The 25571-nt window shown below is 35.1% G+C and overlaps 1 protein-coding gene across 4 annotated transcripts in view; it reads left to right on the plus strand.

Annotated features, from left to right (window-relative positions):
- TBC1D32 (TBC1 domain family member 32) overlaps positions 1-25571 on the plus strand; it is a 196732-nt gene that overhangs the window by 24906 nt on the left and 146255 nt on the right. For 3 of the 4 annotated variants that reach the window (XM_028117067.2, XM_028117066.2, XM_028117070.2), the window contains exons 5-14: positions 8098-8166; positions 10112-10237; positions 11763-11841; positions 11946-12049; positions 12140-12201; positions 12792-12936; positions 15482-15541; positions 17943-18033; positions 21200-21340; positions 23976-24068. In XM_028117067.2, coding sequence (XP_027972868.2) covers positions 8098-8166; positions 10112-10237; positions 11763-11841; positions 11946-12049; positions 12140-12201; positions 12792-12936; positions 15482-15541; positions 17943-18033; positions 21200-21340; positions 23976-24068 — 970 coding nt within the window. The remainder of the gene's footprint in view (positions 1-8097; positions 8167-10111; positions 10238-11762; positions 11842-11945; positions 12050-12139; positions 12202-12791; positions 12937-15481; positions 15542-17942; positions 18034-21199; positions 21341-23975; positions 24069-25571) is intronic. The other variant, XM_028117068.2, reaches the window with a different exon arrangement.

The following is a 25571-nucleotide window of genomic DNA, read 5'->3' on the forward strand; positions in this document are numbered from 1 at the left end:
AATGGACTCCTTGAAGATATCCATATCTGAATCCCCAAAACCTGTGAACCTGTTAGCTTACATGGTGCAGGAGCCTTTGTTAATGTGATTAAGGATTTTTGGATGGGGAGGCTATCCTCACCTAGAAGAGTCAAATGTAATCACAAGCATCTGTATAAGAGTGACTCAGGAGGGTCAGAGTCAGAGTAGGTACTGTGTAGGTAGGCTGAAGTGAGGTCAGAGTAAGGGGATTGTTGGCCTTGAACATGGAAGGAGGCCAATTAACTAAAGAGACTGTAGGCAGTCTTTAGAAGCTGGAAAAGGTAAGGAAATGGATTCTGCCCCAGAGCCTCCAGAAGGAACACAACCCTGCTGATATGTTTTAGATTTCTGACCTCCAGAACTATAAGATAATAAATTTATGTTGTTTTAAGTCACTAAATTTATGGTAATTTGTTGTAGTAGCAACAGGAGACTAATCTAGTGCCATCGTCCTTGCTAGTTCACCTGTCCTCCCCAAAGCTCAGGGATGGTCTTTCCTGTTTCTTAATTCATAGAAAAGAAGATACTATTCCTTTGATTTTGTGTTTGAACTGTCTCCTGGGAACAATCTGAATCCTGTCTTTTGTTAGGCTTTGAATTCTTCCAGTAAGATTTTTCTTGAGTAGATTTTTTCCTTTATTGGGTGCATGGTCTTTCCCCTGTCTTTTAGAGTATTTGCTTTCAACACCCCTAAGTATATGTTTTATCCTAACTCCTCAAACCTTAGAGTATTTTGAGTTCAACCCATTTTCTGGCCTCCCTAAAATCTTAAAACAGTGCTCTTTTTGGTGGGGAATTCTGCTTTTGAGGATATCACACTATGGCTGACGGATTATAAGATTCTCCTCTTTTTTAGCAATATCAGCCAGAGAACGGTAGGATAGCCACAGCCCAAACCACACTTCAGAAGTTCTTCCATCTCTAGCTATCCTCAGTCCATCAGATTTTGATTATTCTTGTTGTACAAGCAGAAAAAGATAGGAGCCTAAAGTCTTAAATGTAGAAGTGAGAGGGAAAGGTAGCTGGGACTAGAGAAAATGAAGATCATAGCGTTGATAATGCAGCTTGCTCCTGTGAGGCTGGAGACAGGTGGATTGCTGGGGAGAAGTAATGTAGGCAGGTGTGAGCTTTTTTGTTTGCTTGCTTAATAGTTCTCTCTTGAGACAGTTTGACACCAGAAAAACTGATTGATTAACAGTGCTAAATTTCTTCTTTATGAATACCTAAAGTTTCTTTATATTTTAAAATATTGGTAGATTTTTGTTATTATCTCTCAATGGTAGCAATTTTAAAGTGAAAACTGTTTTTGTTAAAACATAATTAAAACATAGGGAATTAAGAAACAATTTATCACTTTTTTAAAAGATTTTATTTATTTATTTGACCGAGAGAGAGAGAGAGAGATCACAAGTGGGCAGACAGGCAGGCAGAGGGAGAGGGAGAAGCAGGCTCCCTGCTGAGCATGGAGCCCAATTCAGGGCTTGATCCCAGGATCCTGGGATTATGACCTGAGCCTACGCCCAACTGACTGAGCTACCAGGCACCCAAGAAACAATTTATCATTTGAAATGTTTTTAAAACATTGTTTTTATTTTGGATTAGTAACTTTGTTCTGTATATAAGACATTTTGAAAGGGCGGTGCATAATTTAAAAAGTTTTAGATGTACTAAAGTTTGAAAAAGCTATTCTACAGGAAGCTGATTCATTCTGAATCTTAGAAATAAACCAGTCTGATGTATCATATGACCTCACTGATATGAGGAATTCTTAATCTCAGGAACAAACTGAGGGTTGCTGGAGTGGTCGGGGGTGGGAGGGAGGGGGTGGCTGGGTGATAGACATTGGGGAAGATACGTGCTATGGTGAGCGCTGTGAATTGTGCAAGACTGTTGAATCACAGATCTGTACTTCTGAACCAAATAACGCAACATATTTTAAGAAAAAAGAAAAAGAAGAAGATAGCAGGAGAGGAAGAATGAAGGGGAGTAAGTCAGAGGGGGAGACGAACCAGGAGAGATGATGGACTCTGAAAAACAAACTGAGGGTTCTAGAGTGGAGGAGGGTAGGGGGATGGGTTAGCCTGGTGATGGGTATTAAAGAGGGCACATTCTGCATGGAGCACTGGGTGTTATGAACAAACAATGAATCATGGAACACTACACCAAAACAAATTATGTAATATATGGTGATTAACATAACAATAAAAAAATTAAAAAAAATAAAAAAAAAAAAGAAATAAACCAGTCTGAAATAAAGTCTGGCTCTGCCATTGATGAGTTGTGGACCTTGGTGTTTTCTCTCAATGCCTCAGTTTTCTTATCTGTTATAGTGGAGATAATAATAGAACCTACCTTATAGGGTTTTTTTGTGGACTTAATGATTTAATGTGTATAAAGCGTTTTGAACACTACCTGGCACATAGTAAGCACTAAGTGTTTGATCTTGTCCTCTTCATCATCATTGAGTGATGTTTCTTTTCTTTTTTTTAAGAATAGGAAAGAACTTGTGCATTTAGACATTAAAGCCTGAAGTACCATTAGGTTCAGTATTTATGTATTTCTTATTTCCTATAGTTCAAAAAACAATAATAGTTGTCTGTCTTTGGTTGTATTTTAATGGTTTATACAGTTTACAAACCAAATATTTGGAGTTTTCTAGGGTAAATTAATTTTGAGGGTAGTTTGATTTTGTTTAAGTGTAGTCATTGAATAATGTGAATATTCTTTAGTATATGTTGTAATAAAGTAATTGAGTGTGATATCTGTTACCAAAAAATTACAGAATGCTTTATATTTGCAATCCTTAGTAAACTGCATTTGACAGAAATATATCCCAATCGTATTTCAGCGTATCAATACCTTTAATTAGGATCTATATTATCCTCTAGAGGACCAGATACATTTTAGATTGTCGTTCAGTTCTGTTTCTTGCTCTTTCTCCTTAGAATGTGCTCAGAAATTATTTGCCAGCTTATGCTTTAACATATATAAATATGTTTAAAAAAATCTTCCTTTTGGAAGTATCAACCTATATTGATATCACCAACAGATCTGTCTTGCGTTACTTTACAAATCAAGTTGGCATATACTCCCCTCAGGAATTTTCAATCTAAGAGATATCTAGAACTGTTGAAAAATCTTAACAAATCTGTATTACATGGGACACACTATCTACTTGCTCTAGTTAAAGAAGTTACTGGTTAGTTGCTATGGAAATTTATGTCAATCCACTGATACATAATAACACACAGACCTGTAAAAAAAAATAGGTAACCTTTAAGGCAGGTATTAGGTTGGATAATGAACAGAATTAGTAATTAAATGATAAATAATTAAAGGGAAGTAGATAGATTAATGAGGCTTCTTCAATCAGTTAACTATTAGAGGCTATGCTTTTTTTTTAGGATTTATTTATTTTAGAGAGAGCACATGCACATGAGCATGAGTGGGAGTGGCAGAGGGAGAGGGAGAGAGAATCTCAAGCAGACTCCATGCTGAGCACAGAACCCATTGTGGGGCTCAGTCTCCTGACCCTGAGATCATGACCTGAGCTGAAACCAAGAGTTGGACACCCCCAAGCTATGCTTTTCTAATATGTATTTTAATCTGGGAGAAAAGGCACATATGGTAGAATTGAAGGATTTCACCTCTTTGGTTGTCTGTTCACCAACATATATTATGTGCAATATATTATTTGCATATACTATGTGAAATATTTTGTGATAGGCACTGCTAAACTGAAAAGATTAATCAGGTATACGTTATTTCTTCAAGGAGCTTACTTGAGATTGTGAAGAGGTTATGTATATAAATAACAGAGTTGTAAGGTAGGAATAGTGCATCCTGGGAATCTAAAGAAGAGTCTTTATTAAGACTATCAAAGAGCTATGGAGGAAAGTATTTCAAACAAGGGAATGGACAAAAGCTCTAAATCAACAAAGAATGTGGCCTGTTGGGGAACCTGAGTAGTTTATGTGAAGGGTTAGAACAAAGAGTTTGTGGAAGTAAATTGGAAGGGTAGATTAAGGCCAAATTATGGGGCAAGGATTAGATCTTAATTATTGTTCCTAGCTATAGAATTCTAGTGCCTGGTATGTTACGTAATAGGTATCCGAAACATGGTAGATGTCAAATAAATGTATGAGGAATAAATGAATGCATTTAAAAGCTAAATTAGATTATTTTGTAAGTAAAGGGATATCATTTTAGGTTTCTGAACAGAAAAGTGTGTTGGGGAGATTTACCTGATAATTGTGTGCAGAAGGGCATGAGCAGGTGAGAAAGCAGATATAGGGAGAGAAGTTAGAAGGCTATCGTGATAGTTGGAGTAAGAAGGCCTAAACTGAGGAGGCTTTGTAGAAATAAATAGGGACTGATGTGAGAATTATTACAGAGGTATGATCATTAAACTTGATTATTGAAGTGTTTTGGGAGGAGTAGTGCAGAGTGGGAATAGAGTCAAAAGTCTAGCTATGGTTTCAAGCTGAGGTGGTAGGAAGACCATGGTGTCATAAACCATGCCTGGGATTAGGGAGGAAGGTTAGGTGTGGAGAAGAATATAGGGAGTTCTCTTTTTTTTTTCCAAGATTTTAAATGGCAAATACCAGTAAGGTATTCCAGTGGTGTAGCAAGTGGTTGAAGATACAGGATTCACTTGGTAGAAAGGTTGGGCCCACCTAATTAGGTGAGACCTTAGGAAACACATTTTCAGAGGGCCAGGAGAGACTAATGGGTAGGTCAGAAAAGAAGGTACCAAACCACAATGCACTGGGTAGGAACTTAAGGAGGTATGAATTTCAAGGTGGAGGTGATGGTTAACTAGCTGTAATGAAGGCTAAAGAGAAGTCAATGCTGAGGACTAAGAAAAGATCTTTGAATTTGGTTAATAGTTCACCACAGAATAATATTGGGGGGGAAGAGGAGGTAAGTTGGAGGATCATCATGTTGATTAGCCTTGATCATTTTTGTGAAATAAAAGGCAAAACCATTTTCAGAGAGTAAGGGTTGCTTGCCTAGAGTATTGCACATAAGATTAGAAAACAGCCTTTGTCAAGGGGAGCATTTAAATAAATGAATTTTGTTAAGATTTATGTGTTACATTTTTTGACTACTGCTTTGACATAATATTGGTTGCTTCACCAAGTATGAACTGGCTGTAGCTGAGAATGTTTGAACAATGTTTGGCTCCCCATTTATCAGGGCTGTTTTAGAATATGCCTCTATACTGGGAAAGAGGCTGGATTAGAATGGGAATCTGTGGAAATGAATGAATTATATCTTTAGATTGCTTGATCTTGAATAGGTGGTTGGTAGGTAGAGTCAGTTATTTTATATTTTCTCATAGAAAATTTCCTGAGAAACAGATTACTTCAAACTTTAGAATTTTATAACAATAAAGCAAAAGACTTTGCAGTTTTCCCATTTAATTCTTCCCAGTGACACTGGGAGGTAGATGTGAAAACTGAGGATGGGGTTCAAGACTCCAGGGTCACATAACTAGTTGAAGATTGAGCCAGGATTTGAAACTTCATCTATCCAATTAAGATTCATGTCCTTGACATCATACTTATTTTCTTAGTAAGTTAGATGGCAAGACATTTTAGACCTTGATAATGATCTGGTAAAAGTCATGATGGGAGTGGAAGGATGAGAAGAAATCAAGTTTACAAGAGAGGCAAAAGGGCCAGACTAAAGGGGGTAAAAAAAAAAAGCTTGTTTAGCAGTAGAACAGAATGAGTAAGTATATACATATATACTTTACATGTATTTGAGTACATTTATATGCATGTATATGTATATACTTCTAAATGTACATATATGCATTATATATGTATCGCAAATGCATATAAGTTCATACATATGCTTACATATACTATTTAAGATATTCTATATTTATGTTTTTTTTCATTTGGCAAGACTGCTGCATTCATATACTTATATTTATTGTTAGTATTCATAGATTTTAATATTTTAACTATAATATAAAAGTTCAAAATTGAAGGTCTGTTTAGTATATATTGCTTTTAATTTTGAAAAGTAGCATGTACAGAGTCTTTAGCAGTTCAACTATATACTTTTAGAAAGGAGTAAAAGTAAAACTTAAGGCTCTTTAAGAAATAGAATATCAGGCTGTTTTGGGTTTTTTATAGAATGGTTGTATGTACCCTGTGTTGCTAAGGACAATGTAATACTGTAGGAAGACTCACTTTGTAATCATTTATATATTAAACTAATGTGTATTGAGTGACTACTCTGTATGAGGCACTAATTCAGGTATTGGGGATACTATAGTGAAAAAAGACCAAATTCTAAGCAATAATAGGGCAGCCATACAAAACTCTGGAGGAAGAGCATTGCCAGGCGGGAGGATGGAGATGGCAAAGGTTCTTAGGCTAGAGTGAGCATGGCGTCTTCCAGGGATGGGGAAAAAAGGCCAGTGTGACTGAAGTCTGGTTGGCAGAGGGAAGAATTGTAGGAGAGTGTGTTAGAGAAGCAGGGGCCTAGATCATGTAAGTAAATCTCCTATATTCTGAGTAATGTAGGAAGTCTCCTTTGTGGTATTGAAATAAGGGAGTTGAAGAGATTTGATTTGTAACTTTGAGAAGCTCCATCTGACTGTTGCTGGAGAATGAGTGGATGGTAGGGTGGAGGAGGATGAGATTTAAGAATAGAAGCAAGGACCGAGGGTTGCTGGAGTGGAGGGGGTTGGGAGGGATGGGGTGGCTGCGTGATAGACATTGGGGAGGGTATACACTGTGGTGAGTGCTGTGAATTGTGTAAGACTGATGAATCACAGACCTGTACCCCTGAAACAAATAATACATTATATGTCAATAAAAAATAATAAATAAATAAAATAAAACATTTTTTTTAATATAAAAAAGAATAGAAGCAAGGAGACTAAGTATGAATTGAAGGAGTCTAGGCTAGAGTTGATGGTGCCTTGATTTAAGGTTTTAGCAGGGAAGTATTGGGTTGTTGGAGTTAAGATATGTGGAACTTAGGGGTTATCTTATGGGACTTAATGATATTGGGTATAGGAAATAAGAGAAAATGAAGATCCAAGATTGACTCCTATTTTTGATCTAAGTAAAAAATCTGGATGGGTGGGTAATGTCATTTAGGAGGCTGGAGAAGTTTGGGGAGGAGCAGGTTTGGAATAAAATCAAGAATTCTGTCTTGGACATGTTAAGTTTGAGATGCCTATTAGACATCCAAATGGAAATGTTGAGAGGATAATTATATATAACTTTGGAGAAGAAGTGACTGATGGATGTTTGAGTCATCATGATGTACCTAAAGAACTGGATGAGAACACCTAAGGGAAGAGTGTACATAGTAAAAATGTGGATGGGAATCTGAGTTCTGATAGCTGGGTGACTTGGAGAAGTTATTTAACCTTAGTTTTCATATTTCTCATATTTCAGTCATTGTGAATTGAGATCATATAGGGCTTGTTACATAAAAGGTAATAAATGACAGCTATTATTTTAATGGCAGTTTTATTTTTAGATGGTTATTTTAGGTATTAGTCATATTTAAACTGCTTTCAGCAAGAAAAAGACCCTTTCCTTTTCCAAAATAACTTATGATCTACTATAAACTTTTCTCTAGATAGAGGCTTGTATCTCAGGAATTTTTCACCAAAGAGGAGGCATGGAGGGCTAAGGAAAAGTACAGGAAAGATTAAGGGACAAAAATGTTCAAGCAGCATCATAGCTATGCCTAGGGTACCATTAGTGCCTTCCTGTTTTAGCTTTCTGTTTCATTCATCTCACATTCATCTCACAAAACATCTTGGCTTTACATCTTTTGAATCCTGCAATGTACTACATATTGCAGTTGCTCAGCAAATAATAATAATTTTCATATACATGAAGTACACTGTTCTCCTGAGACTTCAGTTCCCATTTAAATGCCTTGGGAAACAAATTCCAAGTTTTCTGTCAAATCAGAATAGATCACTCTCTTTTCTTGCTCAGAATGCATTTTGTGCTTGGAATTATATTAAAAAATAATTTATAGCAGTACTTCTTAAAAGTCTACTAAATGAATGTTCTGTCAATTGTGTTACAGAGTTACAAATTTTGTCAAGGAAAATTACAATTGATTTTAGACCAGTTGGATCCGGGGCAACCTAAAGAGGTAAGTTTAAAGGATAGCTGTCAAGTTCAATCAGGTATATATTTATAATATATTAGATTATAATCAGTAGCAGCTGGACTGTTTCTCTTGAAGATAGGCCTTTATTATCATGGTGCTCCTAGACTGATGTCCCTGCTAGACTTTCCAGTTTTGAAATGAAAGGTCACAGAATAAGGGAGGCTGTCAGAGAATTGTCATGGTTTGTGGGAGGAAAGTTTTATGTCTAGTTTCAGTTTTGAAGGGATAAAGTTATAAGCAGTTGTCTCCCAGACTGTTCTTTCACTGTTGCTTTGTATGTGATATTTTAGTGATTTCCTTGAAGAAAAACGGTCTTCATTTAATGTTCTTTCTACTTCTGGAAAATGTGAGCAACTTTGACACATATGTTCATTTATTAGAAAAAGGATTTTAATGAACTTTTTTTTTTTTAAAGATTTTATTTATTTATTTGAGAGAGAGAGAATGAGAGATAGAGAGCATGAGAGGGAAGAGGGTCAGAGGGAGAAGCAGACTCGCCGCCGAGCAGGGAGCCCGATGTGGGACTCGATCCCGGGACTCCAGGATCATGACCTGAGCCGAAGGCAGTTGCTTAACCAACTGAGCCACCCAGGCGCCCCAAGAAAAAGGATTTTAAAGAAGGAGTTCTATTGAATTGTGCCTGTTTATATTTTAAGATTATATAAATTACTGTTTATCAAGTCTTATTTCATTAAATCAGTCTGAAATAGAAAATAGGATTTTAAGTACCTAAGACTTTTGTGCATATCTTGCCAATTGGTTTCAGTTTTTGAAATGTTTTTCAAGTTTTCATTTTATTTTATTTTATTTTTTAAATAAATAAAATTTGAGATAGACGCGTGTGAGCACGGGTCGGGGGAGGGACACAGGGAGAGGGAGAAGCAGGCTCTCCACTGAGCAGGGAGTTCAACTTGGGGCTCGAAGGCGGACACTTAACTGACTGAGCCATCCAGGCACCCTATATGTTAACAATCTTATTTTCAGTTTAAGTGGATTAGTTGGAAATCTGTACTTGTTCGGAAACTTTTGTTGTGCTTCTGCAAGTAATAAATTCTTAATGGGATTTTGTCCTAAAAATTAACTGAAAAGGAGAAAATATTTAATGTTTCTAAAATCTCTCCAAAGTTCTCCAGTCCCTATCACAAATATAGTTGTGTTTAGGAGTTCTTCTTTCATAAGAATATATATAGACACTTTTAAGTGCATGTGTATTCTTTTTCACCTAAAACTTGATTTAGAGGGTCTGGTTTTCTAAGGTCTTAGCTTCTCCTGCCCCCCCCCCCACCTCTTGCCCTTTTTAGACCACTAGGTTTCAGTTATTTCATCTGGGGAAACAACCAGATTTTGAGAAACGGGTTGGAATCAGTGTGTTATTACTCACTAGTTGGAGAGTGGTTGGGGAGAAGCCTTGCTCCATTCATGATTGGAGTAGAGCTATTTTTCACTGCTGTCCTTTGGATCATACTGTTTTGCGTGAATTCTGATTTGATTTTGCAAAGAATGATTAAGAAGTAAGCTTTCCATGAAAATACAGACTTCAATTTTTCATCACACTGTTGACTCTTCCTACCGCAGTGGTTAGAAGGTCAGAAAATATGGTGTAGCAACAAAAACTAGTCCAAATTATTTTGTGAGAACTGTATTCAGATTTGGCCACCATTCTTCTTCCTCTTTCACTTAGACATGTGACCTAGAATCTCCAACAGTTAGGTTTTTATTTTTGCTTTATGTAAAACAACAACCTATTTTTTTCTGTTTAACGCTTAGTTTAAAAAAATGAGTTCTCAGAAATTGTTTTATAAAAGGACCTCTGATTTTCATCAATTCGCTCTTTGAAACAATCATCTAGACTGCTTTTCAATGTTTAATATTTGAAGTCTTGGTATTCTAGTGGCTGGATATTAATAAAAAATCTTTTAAATTATAGGTGAGATATGAAGCCTTGCAAACATTATGTTCAGCTCCGCCATCTGATGTTTTGAACTGTGAAAATTGGACGACTCTCTGTGAAAAACTGACAGTGTCTCTTTCAGATCCCGATCCTGTGTTTAGTGTAAGGAAACACACTGAGCAAGACAGAAGTCTTTGCTTCATAGAACTTACATTCTAGTAGAGGAGTCAGACAGTGAACAATTATTAAGGAAAAAAATCTGTTGAAAATCACATTCTTCCATCAATGAAGATACAATTATACTGATAAACAGAAGTGGTTTGGAAACAAGTGGTTTGTTGTTTTTATAAGGGGGGAAAATGTATTCAATTACCTAATATCTGGATTCATCATTCAATCAGATGATGATGCAGACTTCTGTAAAACTCAATGATCCAAGAACTTCAAAAGAGAAAAAGATATTTCAGGGTCACTTTTAACATTTCTAGGCTTTCTAAAAGGAAATACAGTTGTAAATTTCTCTGTATTTTTTTTCTTAACAAGGAATAGTTGTCAGGTTTCCTTTTATTATTTAAAAAGTTATATAACAACTTTATAAACAGTAAATATCCTAATGGGTCAATATAAGTGGCTATGTTTAGCCATTATAGATTATTCAGCAAGAATATTGTCAATGTTTAATAAAATTGGAAGAAGTTGTTACAGAGGGGAAATGGTAATAGAACCCATCATTTTGGACTAGAAAACAAGCCATGGCATTCTTTTCATTTTGAATTTATGCTTGATCTAAATTCTTGAGTTGGATTCTGTTTCTTCATTTCCTATTCTAAAAGACTCTTGCATGTAACTGAGTGAAGCCTATAGTGTTTGAAGAGTGTGACAGATACTTACCAATTGCTGTAACTATAAAAATAAACTTTCTAAAGTATTTAATATCCTGTATTCAGTAAGAATTCCTTTAGGTTATTAGAAATTTTTAGTCATTTGGGTAACCATTTTTTCTAATTATGCTACATTTGATATAGGCAAGTTATTTACCCCCGCCCCAGAGTAGAACACTTGAGGAGATCTTATGTTTTTCTTTAATGGGATATTGAATTTCACAATTAGGATTAATTTCATCACAATATTAAAGTTGGTAAAATTAAAATGATAGCTATCATTTTTAAGTACTTAACTAGTGCCAAATACTTTTCTAGCTACATCTATTAACATTTAATTCATTTACCTTGTGATAGTTTCTACTTTAGGTTTTAATAATGCAAATTTGGAAAATGTGTTAAATAATACTTTTCTTGGGAATGGGCAAAATATTAGAGTCCTAAATGTCAAATTACTGAAACTACCCATGTGAACAATTTAAAAAAACAACAAATGTTGGATTTGTAAAAGAGTGGAATATTTTTTGTTTGTTTGTGTTAACCATTTAGTACTCCTACTTTTCCTTTGATACCTTCACATTGTACCTTACTCTGTCTATCAAACCTCACTCTCTCCCCTCCCATGTAGTTTTGGTCAATTTTACTTTTTACTGACCAATATAAGATTGTGCTCTTATTTATAAGTACATTCCTACTTAAGTTTCTGAATGGATTATTTATTTTCTAAGTTTTTTACTATGTGAAAAATAGTTTTTTCATCTCTATTTTTGTAAGAATCTCTGATGCAAATCTTTTCATTTCCGCAGGACCGGATTTTAAAATTCTATGCACAGACATTTACTCTTTCACCATTACATATGACCAAGGAGATTTATACAAGCTTAGGTATGTTTATTAAATTTTTTTGTGCTTAAGAAAATGGATAGGAAATAACTTTTCAGAAAACACTGTAAATGAATGATATCATATTTTTAAATTTTTCTTTTCAGCTAAATATTTGAAGTTATACTTTCTTTCTAGAGAAAATCATATTCCTACTCTTTCAGCTGGTATAGATATAAGTAATCCTAATGTGATCTGCTTACTTAAAAAGGTATTCACTTCCTATATGCTTTTTTAAAATTAAAATAGTTCTATATTTAAGAATTCTGATTTTTGAGAACTGTTATGCACTGCTTTTCAGGTTCGTCTTCTAAATGAATATCAGAAAGAGGCTCCATCTTTCTGGATTCGTCACCCAGAAAAGTAAGTCCTCTAATTTATGCTAATATAAAATATAGGGGTGTTACTGTCCCGTGTACATTACACGGAGAAAGAATAGAGACAGTCTTAATTGAGTTACGTTTTTGGGAAGGGATTCATAAGTTTATTTAGCTTTTCATGTTTTGTGCTTTCCTACATGAATGGCTCCATGCAAATATCATTTTATATCATTTATTTATCACAACAAAGCAAAATGAAGTTGTTGTAGCCTCCAATTCTTTTATAATTTGTCTTTGCTAGTTTGGACAAGTTCCTTAAGTGTTCTTTAACCTTTTTCCTTTCAGTTCTAAAACTTTTTAATAAGGTTGTTAAGAGCAAATGTAAGTCTAAAAAGGAAAGTTAAGTTTGGAGAGCCAGTGTTGAAGTAGAAAGAACATATGTTTTATAAAAAGCAGGAAGAAATTGGGTGTGAATCCCACCTCTACCATTTGCTGAAACAAAAAAAAAAGTTGTTTCTAAGAATTTTCACTTTATTATTCCATAAATATAAAATATATCATTGGTACAGTGGGTGTGTGTATGTGTAATAGCATTTGTTTTTTTCTAAAACTGTTTTGTTCCCAAACTTTAAGGTATATGGAAGAAATTGTGGAGAATACTTTGTCCTTATTATCAGTTAAACATGATCAGAGCCATCTTGTCTCACAAAAGATTTTGGATCCAATTTACTTTTTTGCATTGGTTGATACCAAGGCTGTGTGGTTCAAAAAGTGGATGGTAAGGAAAAATGGAAAGTTTTTATACTTTTCAGTGCATTGCTGTATTGTTTCAAAGAATAGCTAATATTCCAGTTTTTACTGTGTGCTAAGAGTTCTAATCACTTTTACATGTTAAACTCGTTTAAATCTTACAGCAATCTATGAGATAGATGGTATTATTACCCCATTTTAATGATGTGGGAGCTGAGGCATGGAGAAGTAACTTACTTGATTGTTTACCTAGTAAGTGACAGAGCCAGTATGGGATTTTAAATGATAATTCATTTGAATCTAGTAAACTGAATGATCTATCCAAAATCTAGTCTTTTTTAGTTTAAAAGCTTCAAATTTTTTTATTTTTTTATTTTTTTATTTAAAGCTTCAAATTTTTTAAGTAGGTATGGTAGAGTGTGAGTTCAGTGTTCATTTTTCTCTGACTTAGGAAATATGTCTGAAAATATCCTTTCATTTACTTCCTCCTGAACCTGTAGTTTGGAAAATGTTTAATGCCTGAATGCCGGTGATTTCCAGGGGAGCTCATTACTGTTCTGGAACTGAAACTAATTGAAGAGTAAAAGAGATCCTTATGCTGTTCCTCCCTCCTCTGCTGTGGAATAAGTGGTCTGTGTGATAGTAGCTGCAGCAGTGTTGGCTTTTATTCTTACATCTTTGTCCCTCTAAAACTGGTCTGCAAGGCATTACGTATTTGCAGCTGTGGGGAAGGGAGAAGGGTGGGGCCATGACTTGCCATGCAAAGCAGCAACATGTTTATTTACTGCTTGGCACACTTTGGACATTACCTAGTTGATGGCTTATTTTTATTTTTACTTTTGTTTTGATTTTTGTTATCTAAACTGGATAGTGATGCCTAATTAACCAAAACCCAGTTCTATCTAGGGTTTAGCCCTTACCTGGCCTATACTGTTTATGTTTGATAAGTGTTGGCTCAATTTAATTAACTTGAACCCTTTGTTTCTTACATCTGACACTTTCTCCTTAATTTTTAATTATCAAATTATACCTTTATTGTAGAAAACATGTGAAATATGTAAAACCACAAATTAAATTTCTATAACAGGTATAACTATCAAGATTTTGGTTATGTAGTTACATTATATACAATTGTAAATTTATCGGTTTAGGTCTTTAACAAATCTTATTCTGTTGGGACGCCTGGGTGGCTTAGTCATTAAGCGTTTGCCTTCTGCTCAGGTCATGATCCCAGGGTCCTAGGATCGACTCCCATATCGGGCTCTTTGCTCAGTGGGGAGCCTGCTTCTCCATCTGTCTGCTGCTCCCCCTGCTTGTGCTTGTTCTCGCTCTCTCTCTGACAACTAAATAAAATCTTTAAAACAAAAACAAATCCAATTCTGTTTATAATTTTTTCACTTAACATTTTTTATTGTTAGTACTTGATTTGCAAGAGTATGCAGCAGATTACAGGAAAACTAACCAACAGAAAATTCTTTAAAAAAAAATCAGCTCCTGAGTGTGTTCTAATATTAATGAAAATTCATCATATTACCCTATACTCATCTAAGTCAGAGGTTGGCAGACTTTCTAAAGGGCCAGACAGTAAATTTTTGGTTTTGTGGGCTGTACTGTCTTTGCACCTACTCAATTCTGTTGTAACCCAAAAGCATCCATAGATAATATATAAAACTTTATGTACCAAATCAGGTAGCAGCTGAACTTGGTGTGAGGGATATAGTATAGTGACTGGTCTAAGGCATGCCCAATGAAGATTTCTTTTCAGAACGTGATCAAAAGTTGAAATGTTGGTTAACATTCTCTTTTAAAACTGAATAAAGGATTAATGGTTTTTGAAAACATTTTAAACCACTAGGGTTAAAACACACAGAGTTGCTATTAAACCTCAATTAACCAATACCCCATTTAATTAAACTCTATTTCCTAGAATTGTGATAGTTTTTAACAAGTATAATACTGTTTAATAGTTTTTATTAAGTAAAATGAAGAAGCTACATTGAAAATACATATCTAATATAATTTAGCAATATTGATGTATAGTCTCCCCTTTGTGCAATGCATAAAAAGCATGTTTTAATCCTACTATATTTAGCTATAAGGAGAGAATTATTTTTTGGCACTTCGAATCACTTAAAATATGTGATTGGCAGAAAATGATTAAGATACTGTTCTTTCAGAACATTTCATGCTTGGCAAACTTCTGCATATGTAGACAGTAGAATATCCTCTTCATTGTGAGGGTTGTGATCTTCTCCTCCCCCACTTTTGTATCTCTCCTTCAGATATGTGTGTTGATAATGGTTTTAAAATAACTTAGCACAGAAACTGGTTGCATTTGAGGGATCGAATATTTTTTCTACTGGTCAATAAAAGATCCGTAGTTTTTTCTTATCATTTGCATTCTTGTGATTGCTATGCTCATAATCCATTGTACATAGAAAAACCTGTTTTTGTGCTGATTACAATTATTTAAAACTGTTGTTGGTAATTTATGTTATTGGAAATGATGCAGGAAAAATAGACTTTGGTATAGCTTGAATATTAAATTAAATATCATTTTCTCCTAATTTTAGCATGCATATTATAGCAGAACTGCAGTACTAAGACTTCTAGAAAAGAAATATAAATCTCTGGTAAGTCTATTTCTGTCCTTAATTTTGAGAAATAATATCACAAAAAGGTATACAGTGTAATAAGTTGAATGTGCAAAGTTGAGTGATAAGTAATCTTGGTTAATGAAACAATCCCCCTTTTATGTGATCTTTTTAAAACTACCTTTCTGTGAAATATAAAAGGATATAAGGAGAGACTTAAATTATAGTCAGGATAACAATTAGGAAATCCATAATTATAGAGTAAATTGAGCTAGTTTGAGATAAGCCCTATTTTTAAGTATTATAACTTAATTCAGGTCAGGAATTTGTAGGGGAGTTAGTTCTATAAAATATACCCGGGCTTTTGACTGAAGGTTGTATGAAAAACTCAGAATGATAAATGCTTCTGTATTTACAAAAATTAATTCAAGTTACACCAAATATAAACTAATACTGTAAAATATATTAGCAAAATTTTCTACATTTATTGCTATTAGTAGAATAGTATGTATGGGCATTGAAAGGAATTGAAAAGCAATCAAATCTAATAACAATTGACAAACATAAAATGTGAAATTTATTAAAATATTTTTAAAAGTTCTCATATGACTTTGAAATAAGTATGATTTCTGTTGTTAGAATCTTGAGTTTAAAAGGGCAAGTGAAATATTCCTAGAGTTGTGAACTCTCTGAGTGCAGTAGAGCATAAAATGAAAGAACAATAATTTTTCTGTGTTTGAGAATCAAGAGCATTGAGTTTCAGAAAGGAGAAGAGAGGAATGTTGAAGAATAGAGTGAGGATTTATTAGTAGAAGTAGTAAGCATTTGGGGCGCCTGGGTCGCTCAGTCCGTTAAGTGACTGACTCTTGATTTCAGCTCAGGTCATGATCTCCAACAGAGGGAGGCTCCAAGCTCAGTGGGGAGTCTGCTGGAGATTCTCACTCTCTCCCTCTGCCCCTCCCCCTACTTGCAGGGCTGCTCTCTTTCTTTTTATCTCTCTCTCTCTCAGATAAATCCTAAAGTAGCGTTTAAAAATTTTTAATGAATTGAAATAAAGTCTTTCCACATCTCATTTCGCTCCCATTCCTATTGTAAATGAAGATTTTTGCCATATGGATATAGACTGATCTTGTCAGACTAGAGGAAGGGGGGATAAACCCCAGTGATTCACCCTCCCCATGGTTTGTCATACAAATAATTTACTGTTGCTATCACAGGGGCCCGGGTGGAAGTATTGCAAATGTTTCTGATAGATTAACTTTTAAATAAGGAACAAATTTTTAAGAGTTAATTATACTATAATCAGTTTTTAGTCTGAAAATAGTTACTTTATTATAAAGAACTTTATATCAAATATGTCCTGTACATAATGGGTCAAACTTGCATGAGATTTCAACTTAAACCTTATTTTCTCTTAAAAAGCTTTCCTAAACTTACAAAATATGAGTGAGTTCATAATAATAGAGGATGGATGGCAACTCAGGTGCACTTAATTGCTAACTCCTAAGATGGAGGAAGGGCAGGGGAGGGAAGTTAAAAAAACAGGGTATGTGAAAAATGAAGAGAAAATTTAAATTCTGGCTGTCAATATTTTTTTTAAATGATTTTGCGAGGGCAAGAAAAAGGAAATAGACTACATAAAGCCATTTCAGAAGTCATTCCCTTCTGGGTAGATTGGGCAAAGAATGAAGTTGTTTAAATAAAAAGTTAAATATTTATGCTGATAGCCAAAATGCTTTTCAGCTAGTTCATGACTTTACAATGCTATGGAAATAAAGCTCTCAGCTTTCTCAGTTCTTAAAAATAGACAGCACCGGGGTGCCTGGGTAGCTCAGTCAGTTAGTGTCTGCCTTCCGCTTAGGTCATGATCCTAGCATCTTGGGAATGGAGCCCCATATCAGGCTTCCTGCTCTGCAGGGAGTTTGTTTCTCCCTCTGCCTCTCCCCCCACCCCCCATGCTTGTATACACGCTTTCTTTCTCTCAAATAAATAAATAAAATAAATAAATAAAATCTTAAAAAAATTGACAGCAGGCACATAAATTGTGTTGCCTAATGCTACCTACTTAAAATTTCATAAATGTCATAAATGTAATAGAATTGCCCAGAGTAGCCACTAACCATGTATTAGTTTTAAATTATAATTAAAGAAAATTAAAAATACCCAGTTCCCTCAGTTTCCCTAATTACATTTCAAGTTTTCAGTAGCCACATATAGCTAGTGGCCACTCTGCTGGACAATGCAGACATTCCACAGTTGTAGAAAATGTTATGAGAGTATGGAGGAGAAGCTAGAAGAAATGCTTTAGCAGGTCATCATGCCAAACCCACTGCCATGATTAAAGCCTTTATGTAAGGAGCTCTTACAAAGCAAAAGACAATTGCATGGAATTAATTTCGAGAAATAATAAGTTATTATTAATAAGTTATTATTTTATTAGATAACTACAGCAGTTCAGCAGTGTGTTCAGTACTTTGAGTTGTGTGAAGCCATGAAAGCTGATGAGATTTTGGGTCATTCAAAGCATTGTGGTAAGTATTGTTTTCCTCTGTTACATACTTTTAAAGATGATACCTTTTAGTAACTTAGTTTTTAATGGTCGGTAGCATGGTAAATTAGATCACTTCTGCTAACGTAAAATATTTTCACAAATTTAAAAGACAGCATGATGATGACTTTAATAACAGCTGTACATTTGAAACTAATGCATTATCATATGGATTGTTACATATGCAGTTCTTCAATTTATACTGGAGTATATGTTCTAGTCTGTTATATTGCGATAAGATACTGCTCATTCTTTCCTCTGGTATATTAGTCATTTAATTGACCTTTATGCATTTTAGGAGGAGGAACATTTCTATAAAATATTGTTTTATTATTGGATATCCCACCCTTTGATTCCTGTCTGCTTATCCTCTTTCTGAGCTAAAATACCCTAGATGTTTCATAATCTGGCCTTAATCACTCTATTGAATCTCAGGAATAAGTAAAGGATCTTCTCTTATAGTCAGATTCTGCTACGTACCAATGTCTATACACTTTTGTTAATCTTTTTTCATTCTCTTTTGTCACTTCTCTAAGCAAATAGTAAGTTCTCTGAGAATATGAAGATCTTATTTTTTTTTTTAATCCTTGGCTAAATTCTTTATCTAATTCAAGCAAGAAAAATGGTCAAAGACCAGTAATTAGTGGGTTTCAAAAGTTAGTGTTTTGTAGTAAAGGGGGACATGTAGAAGCCAGAATTTATTCAAGAGGAGGAAAAGAATAAGTTTATATAAACTTACTTCATTTATAAATTTATGGATTTTAAAAATTTCTTGATATTAAAATGTTATATCTAGTGCTTTCCCCCCGCCCCCTACCATTCTACTAGGACATCATGGCTTTGCTCTCTTCCCTATCTAGTGAAGACCTGGGGTGCTTCATTTTTTTTAGCCATTTCTTTCAAAATCCTTGCTCTTTCTCTTTCATTTCAGTTTCCTGTCTGCAGTTTCTAGTCTTTAGATCAACTCAGTCTTCCATCCTCTCTGGTCTTCAGGAAATTGAGCAGAGAGCATTTGTTATACATTTAGTGGGGTACTACTTTTCTAACCATAGCAACTGTGTTGCATCCTCTTAGATATTTTTTCTTCAGTGTCCACAGTAGCTGTTGCAAGCTTTTACCAGTCTTATCAAGGGCCCTGCTTTACCGTGGCTCACTTTTCTTTCAAGAGGAGACTTTGCATCCTACCTACTACACTAAGAAAAGTAGAACTTGGCAGATATGAATTCCCCAAATGTCCTGCTTCTGAGCATACAAATGCATGTTTATATGCCCTTATCAATATCCCTTTTCTTTGGACTGCACTGAATAGGTATTCTTTTCCAGATTGATTGTTTTGTTCTTGATTCTGTTCCCCTCTGGTGTTCTTTGGGTTTTGTTTCTGTTTTAGAACTGGGACATTGCTTTACTTCTTACTGTGTCTCCCTTTCTGTTGGTACTTGCCCTGCATTATCCGAACCTCCTGCAGAGAAGCTTTCCTGAAGTGAAGACTCTTTTAAGTATCCTAAATACGCCCAGGGCCCATTTCTTTACCTCCTATTCACTTTTCAACAATGGAAATGAGGCAGTTTCTAGTGCTCCATATCTTCCCATTATCCATTTCCCCTCTTTCTTGTCCTAGTTTTATAGCCTTTGCCTCTGTTGACCCTATCTTCTTCATGGTACCATTCTTTCTTGGATTTCCTCATTCTCATGAGGAATGCTCATTTCACTGGAAAGGCTTTTCTTTGTATGTGTGTATTCACAAGGGTTTTGCCTTTTTTTCTCACCTTAGTCTACCTGTTCTCTCTGCGGGAGCCCATTTACTTTCATGGTTTCAAAAACTATATATGTGTATGGTGACTCTGAAATATTTAAGTCTGCCACTTTACTGAATTCCAGGTCCATATACCCTTATCATACTTAGAATATCTATCTGGGTGCTCCATGGGCACTTTAATATTAAAATATCAAAGACTGAAATCACTTTATTCTGTATCTAGAGTGGTTTCTCCCTCCTTTCTCCTTTAGAATTACTTAAATTCACTATGTATACAGATGTTGAGGTAGGAACTTGAGAATTTTTTTATTCTTTCACAGTCCCCATGTAGTCCTGTCTAAGGCCTATTGACTTAATTTTCTTCAAGATTTATCTGTCTTCTCTTCTCCATTCTTGTTGCTGATGCTTTTGCTCATGATTTTTTTGTCGTCTCATTTCAGACCTGTACCTTCTTCCATCTACCTTTTATGCTACCATCGGGGTTAGTTTTTCACCTGCATATTTGATTACTTTCATGCTTACAACACTTTAATATCATTTCAATCACCTCTATAATAAAATCCATATTCCTTTTGTAGCTTAGTCCTCTGTGATCTGCCCCTGCCCCTCAAATTCTGGTCATACCAGACTGCCATACTCTGAATCGGAAGCCCAGTGTCCTGCTTCTTACTGGTTTTTGACACCAGCAAATAATTCAAGGTCTTATATCAAACAGGTACTCAGTAGATCTTGAATGTATGGATGAATGATATATATTAGGTGTATATATTTTACAGATTCTAATTTCATTTGCTAACATGGTTATAAATACAGTCTTTTATAGTATTGACTTTTAATTGGTAGAATTAAACAGTAATATTTTCTGTTGACTTCCTCCCTTAACTTATTCTTGAAGTTCCTCTTGATAACAAATGGTAATTCTGACAATCTTATGCTGATTTAGAAGGAATACTGTATGCATCTTACATTTCCCTGAGCTTAAATTTTGTGATGAATGCTTTTCCCCAGAGATTTAGGTGTTATAGGATTTTTTTTTTTTAAAGATTTTATTTATTTATTTGAGAGAGAGAGAATGAGAGATAGAGAGCACAAGAGGGAAGATTGGGTCAGAGGGAGAAGCAGACTCCCTGCTGAGCAGGGAGCCTGATGTGGGACTCGATCCTGGGACTCCAGGATCATGACCTGAGCCTAAGGCAGTAGCTTAACCAACTGAGCCACCCAGGCGCCCCTAGGTGTTATAGGATCTTAAGAAAGATAATTAACTTTTTTTTTTTTTTAACACCAACAGAGTCTTCATTATAGACTGCAACCTTGTTTAATGTTTGGAAGGGAATGAAGATAGGTACTATCTAAAATATAGCATTAAAATAAATATTTTTGCTTCTCTTTTAAGGGAACAAACAGAAAACCTTCTACTACTCAGGACAAGAATTACAATATATTTATTTCATTCACTCACTGTGCCTTTTAGGAAGATTATTGATCTATACACAAGGCAGACGGCTATTTCCCATAAAGCTGAAGAATAGAAAAGGTAAGTACAATTAGGAGAAACGAATATGTTCAGCTTGGTAAGGTTAATGTGCTATGAATTACTAAACTTTGGAGATTTTGCGTGGTCTCTTCTAGGATATTTAGTGACATACCTTTTAGTCTACTGATGGCTTGTATACCTTTAAGTATTACATTTGCTTTTATCAGTATGTGCTTTTCCCCTACATTCTAGTTTTTTCTATTCATCCAGCCTTTAATGCTTTCCTTATTTCTCCCTGTCTTTCAAAATCCTAGACATACTGAACGATCCAGATCTGGATTCAGAACTAGAAGACCTTGTTTAAATTCTAGTTCCCTTATAAACTGACTATGACCTTTGGGCAACTCACTTAACCATTGCTTGTTTTTTTAATCTACAAAGATGGAATAATATCAGTGATAACTGAGCTCACATGGTTTTTGTGATGATTAGAGATGCAGTTTCAGAATGCTGTTTTATAAACTGCAAAGCTCTGTACCATTTGATAACATTACTATGTTACCCTAGGTCTTATTTTTAAAGTTTTCCCCGTCAAACTTCAGCACATGCTATTACTTTTTTGCCTCCCTTAAAACTTTAAGTCTATATAGGACTATAGTCTAGCGACCAGCAAACTTTTTCTGTAATGTGTCAGATAGTAAATATTTTTGGTTTTGTGGGCTACATACTGTCTCTGTTTCATATCCTGTATATTTGTGTATTCATGTGCTCATGTGTGCAAAAGAGTTATCACAGCAGGCCTGAGACTGTTATCCTTAGGAAAGCCTGCTTGCAAGGTTGCACTAGCTGGCATCTGGGAACTTGGATTTCTCACTCTTCCTAGAACCGATAAGAGTGGTTCACTGTGCCTACCTAAACTATCTGTACACACAATGTAGTTTATACTGAATACTTGCTTTCCTTCCGGGAGTCTGGAATCCTGGTACGTGCTATGCAGAGTGTGCTTACATCATCAGCCCCCAGTAAAAAGCTTGGGCGCTGAGTCTCTAAGGAGCTTCTTGGTAGCCAACATTTTACGTGTGTTGTCACAGCTTGTTGCTGGAAGAATTAAGTATATTTTGTGTGACTCCACTGGAAGAGAACCCTTGGACGTTTGCACCTGGACGTCACCTCATACACTTTTGCTTTGTATCTTTTGTTGTGAAATACCATAGCTGGGAGCACAACTGTGTGTTGAGTCCTCCTAGTGAACCATTGAATCTGGGTATGGTTTGAGAGATCCTTGACACAGTTTACACACCTTTATTTATTTATTTTTTTAAAGATTTATTTATGTATTTATTTGTCAGAGAGAGAGAGGCACAAGCAGGGGGAGCAACAGGCAGAGAGAGAAGCAGGCTCCTCGCTGAGCAAGGAGCCCAATGCAGGGCTAGATCCCAGGACTCCTGGATCATGACCTGAGCCGAAGGCAGTTGCTTAACCGACTGAGCCATCCAGGTGCCCCATATACACCTTTAAAAGTGTAAAACAAAACAAAACATTTTTAGCTTACGAGCCTTACAAAATTAGACCATAATCGCTATGGTTTGCCAATCCTATTATGGAGTGTCTTCATTTTGAATACTTTTGTACTGTTTCCTAGTTGTTTTACTTAAGGTTTTCTCCTCAGTTACTCTGGTTGTGAGCTCCTCAACAAAAACTGTTTTATGTACTGATACATCCTGTGGTCATGTAATTCTAGGCATAATGAGCACTTAGAGAATGGGCTTTCAAGAAAAGAGCTGCCATTTTATAGGATACTGTTGAACTTTACAGAGATAGAAAGATTAATAAATGCTTGTAATGTTACTGCATGTATTGAACTGAAGTTTATATGTCTATCATCTGTAATTTAGCACTTTATGTTGACTTTTAACATCGACTTTTTGGCCTGACGAATGTCATAGGTCATCTCAAAGCTGAGTTTTGAGAGCTTTGTTCTACTATATTAGCATAAGTCAACATTTACTGCTAAGTTTCACCTGCATTTTCACCAGAATCTTGATGAAAATTTTCTGCAGCAGGGGTTGGTAAATTACAACCCATGGGCCAAATCTGGTACTGTTTTGTATGGCTTGTGAGCTAATTACTTGAAAAAATTACGACTATTTTGTGACATGTGGAATAAAATTAAAATTTTGGTGTATGTAAAGTCTTACTGGAAGACCACCATACTTGTCCATTTGCAAATTGTCTATGGCTACTTTACAACATCATAATTGAGTATTTGTAACAGAAACAGTTTGGCCACTGAGCCCAAAATATTTCCTTGAAAAAGTTTGGTACCTTTTCTACAGTTCTATATAGATAAGTTGGCTGGAACAACATATGAAGCTGAATTTTATCATTCCTAAAAAACTCATGGTCCTAATGAGATTCCTAGATCTTCCTGCTGTAGGTTTATATGAAGTGACGGGTCCACCATAAGTGGTAAAACTGCACCTGCACATAGCACCTGCTGCATTATTGTCCTTGCCACCTTTTAACTTCCCATGTCTAATTTGTTTTTCTGGGGCCTTCTATCTGGGGTTCCAGCTCCCTTCTCCTAATTTTACCACAGTCTCTGAAAACTCAGGAGGATGGGAAGCTCAGTTAAATTTTTCTAAGTTGTAAGTGTATACTAGAAAATAATCTTTTTCTTTTTTCCTTTTCAAAGATTTAGTATCCCTTACAGATCTTCTGGTTCTGTTTACCCAACTTATCTGTTACTCACCAAGTTGTCCAAAGATGACATCAGCTGCACATTTAGGTAATTCTGCTTCTGTTTTAAATAGTGTAATAGAAAACATCTAAAAATACTTAATATTCCATTGTCTAGACATTTTGAGTGACTGACCTAGTTTTGGTAAAGAGGTTTCCTAAGATGCAGTATTATTCATAACAAATTACATTGGTCCTGGAAGTAAACCATGAAATTTAATTTTGTTCATTGATGTTTTAAGATGTTCCTAATTTACTACCTTTTTATGTAGAATTGATTTTTCTGAGAATTTTAATGTTGTTCTTAAGATCAGGATGTTTTAAGAAATGCTACTAAGGGAAATTTGATTGATAGGTACTAATGTGTTCTTTCTTGCTGTTTTCTATGCTTTATACTTGCCTGATGTTTTGATCAGCCTGCTTGTTTTAGCTCACATCTAAAACTTCAGATCTTCTCTAATGAAAGAATAAAGCAAAAGCAAAAACTTCATGTTTTTCAATATAATAACTTTTAGTCTTTAGCTGTTGACTGGCTTATAAAAAAGTGGTCTATAATATTTACATTTAAAAGATAACTTACACTTTTTCCTTTGACTGTCATTGAAAGTTTACAAAGTAAAACACTTTAATAACAAAACACTCCCATAATCTATAGGCTGATAGTGTTCTAAACCTGGAAATGACTGTAGAAATGCTGGCAAAATTCTGAGAAGAATTCAAGTGAATCAAAGAAAAAAAGATAGTTTGGGCCATATATATTAATGCTATATGCATCTATCAATCAGTATGTTTTATTTATGTAATTATAACAACTTATTAGTCTTAACAATGGCTCTCAAACTTCTTTCTGCCTTTACAGCATTTCTATGTATAAACATGTAGCGTATGTCCGCCTGTGATATGTTCCTATAACATACGGTGCTTCCTTTGTTAAAAATGTTCCTTCTTAGACGAACCATGAGAGACGATGGACTCTGAAAACCAAACTGAGGGTTCTAGAGGGGAGGGGGATGGGGGGATGGGTTAGCCTGGTGATGGGTATTAAAGAGGGCACGTTCTGTGTGGAGCACTGGGTGTTATACACAAACAATGAATCATGGAACACTACATCAAAAACTAATGATGTAATATATGGTGATTAACATAACAATAAAAAATTTAAAGAAAAAAAAAGAATATGAGGTGAGTTGATTAAAAAAAAATGTTCCTTCTTATAATTATTTGCCAGTGTCTTGGTTTACCATCTAGTGGACTGTTTTTTAATTTTTTTTTGTGTCTTAGTTAACAGTGCCTACCTAGCACAGTGTCTGGCACATAGTAGGCACTCAAAAATAGATAAAAGAATGGATGAATGAATGAATGGCCATATGCTCATCAGTAGTATCTCTCATTGCAAACAGGGTCTGGAACTGGTTGGAAAAAATCACTAAACTTTTTTCTCCATTTTCTTTTTGTCAAGTATTGACTTGAGGTCTTAGTGTGTTCATGGAGTATAGAATATTGTAACCTAAATTAAGAATTTTGGTGTTACTTTTAGTATTATAGCTTACAA

This window comes from Eumetopias jubatus, unplaced genomic scaffold (assembly GCF_037043125.1).
Source record: "Eumetopias jubatus isolate StellerSeaLion01/CBP00866 unplaced genomic scaffold, mEumJub1_p1.0 scaffold_6, whole genome shotgun sequence".
NCBI classification, from domain to species: Eukaryota; Metazoa; Chordata; class Mammalia; order Carnivora; family Otariidae; genus Eumetopias; species Eumetopias jubatus.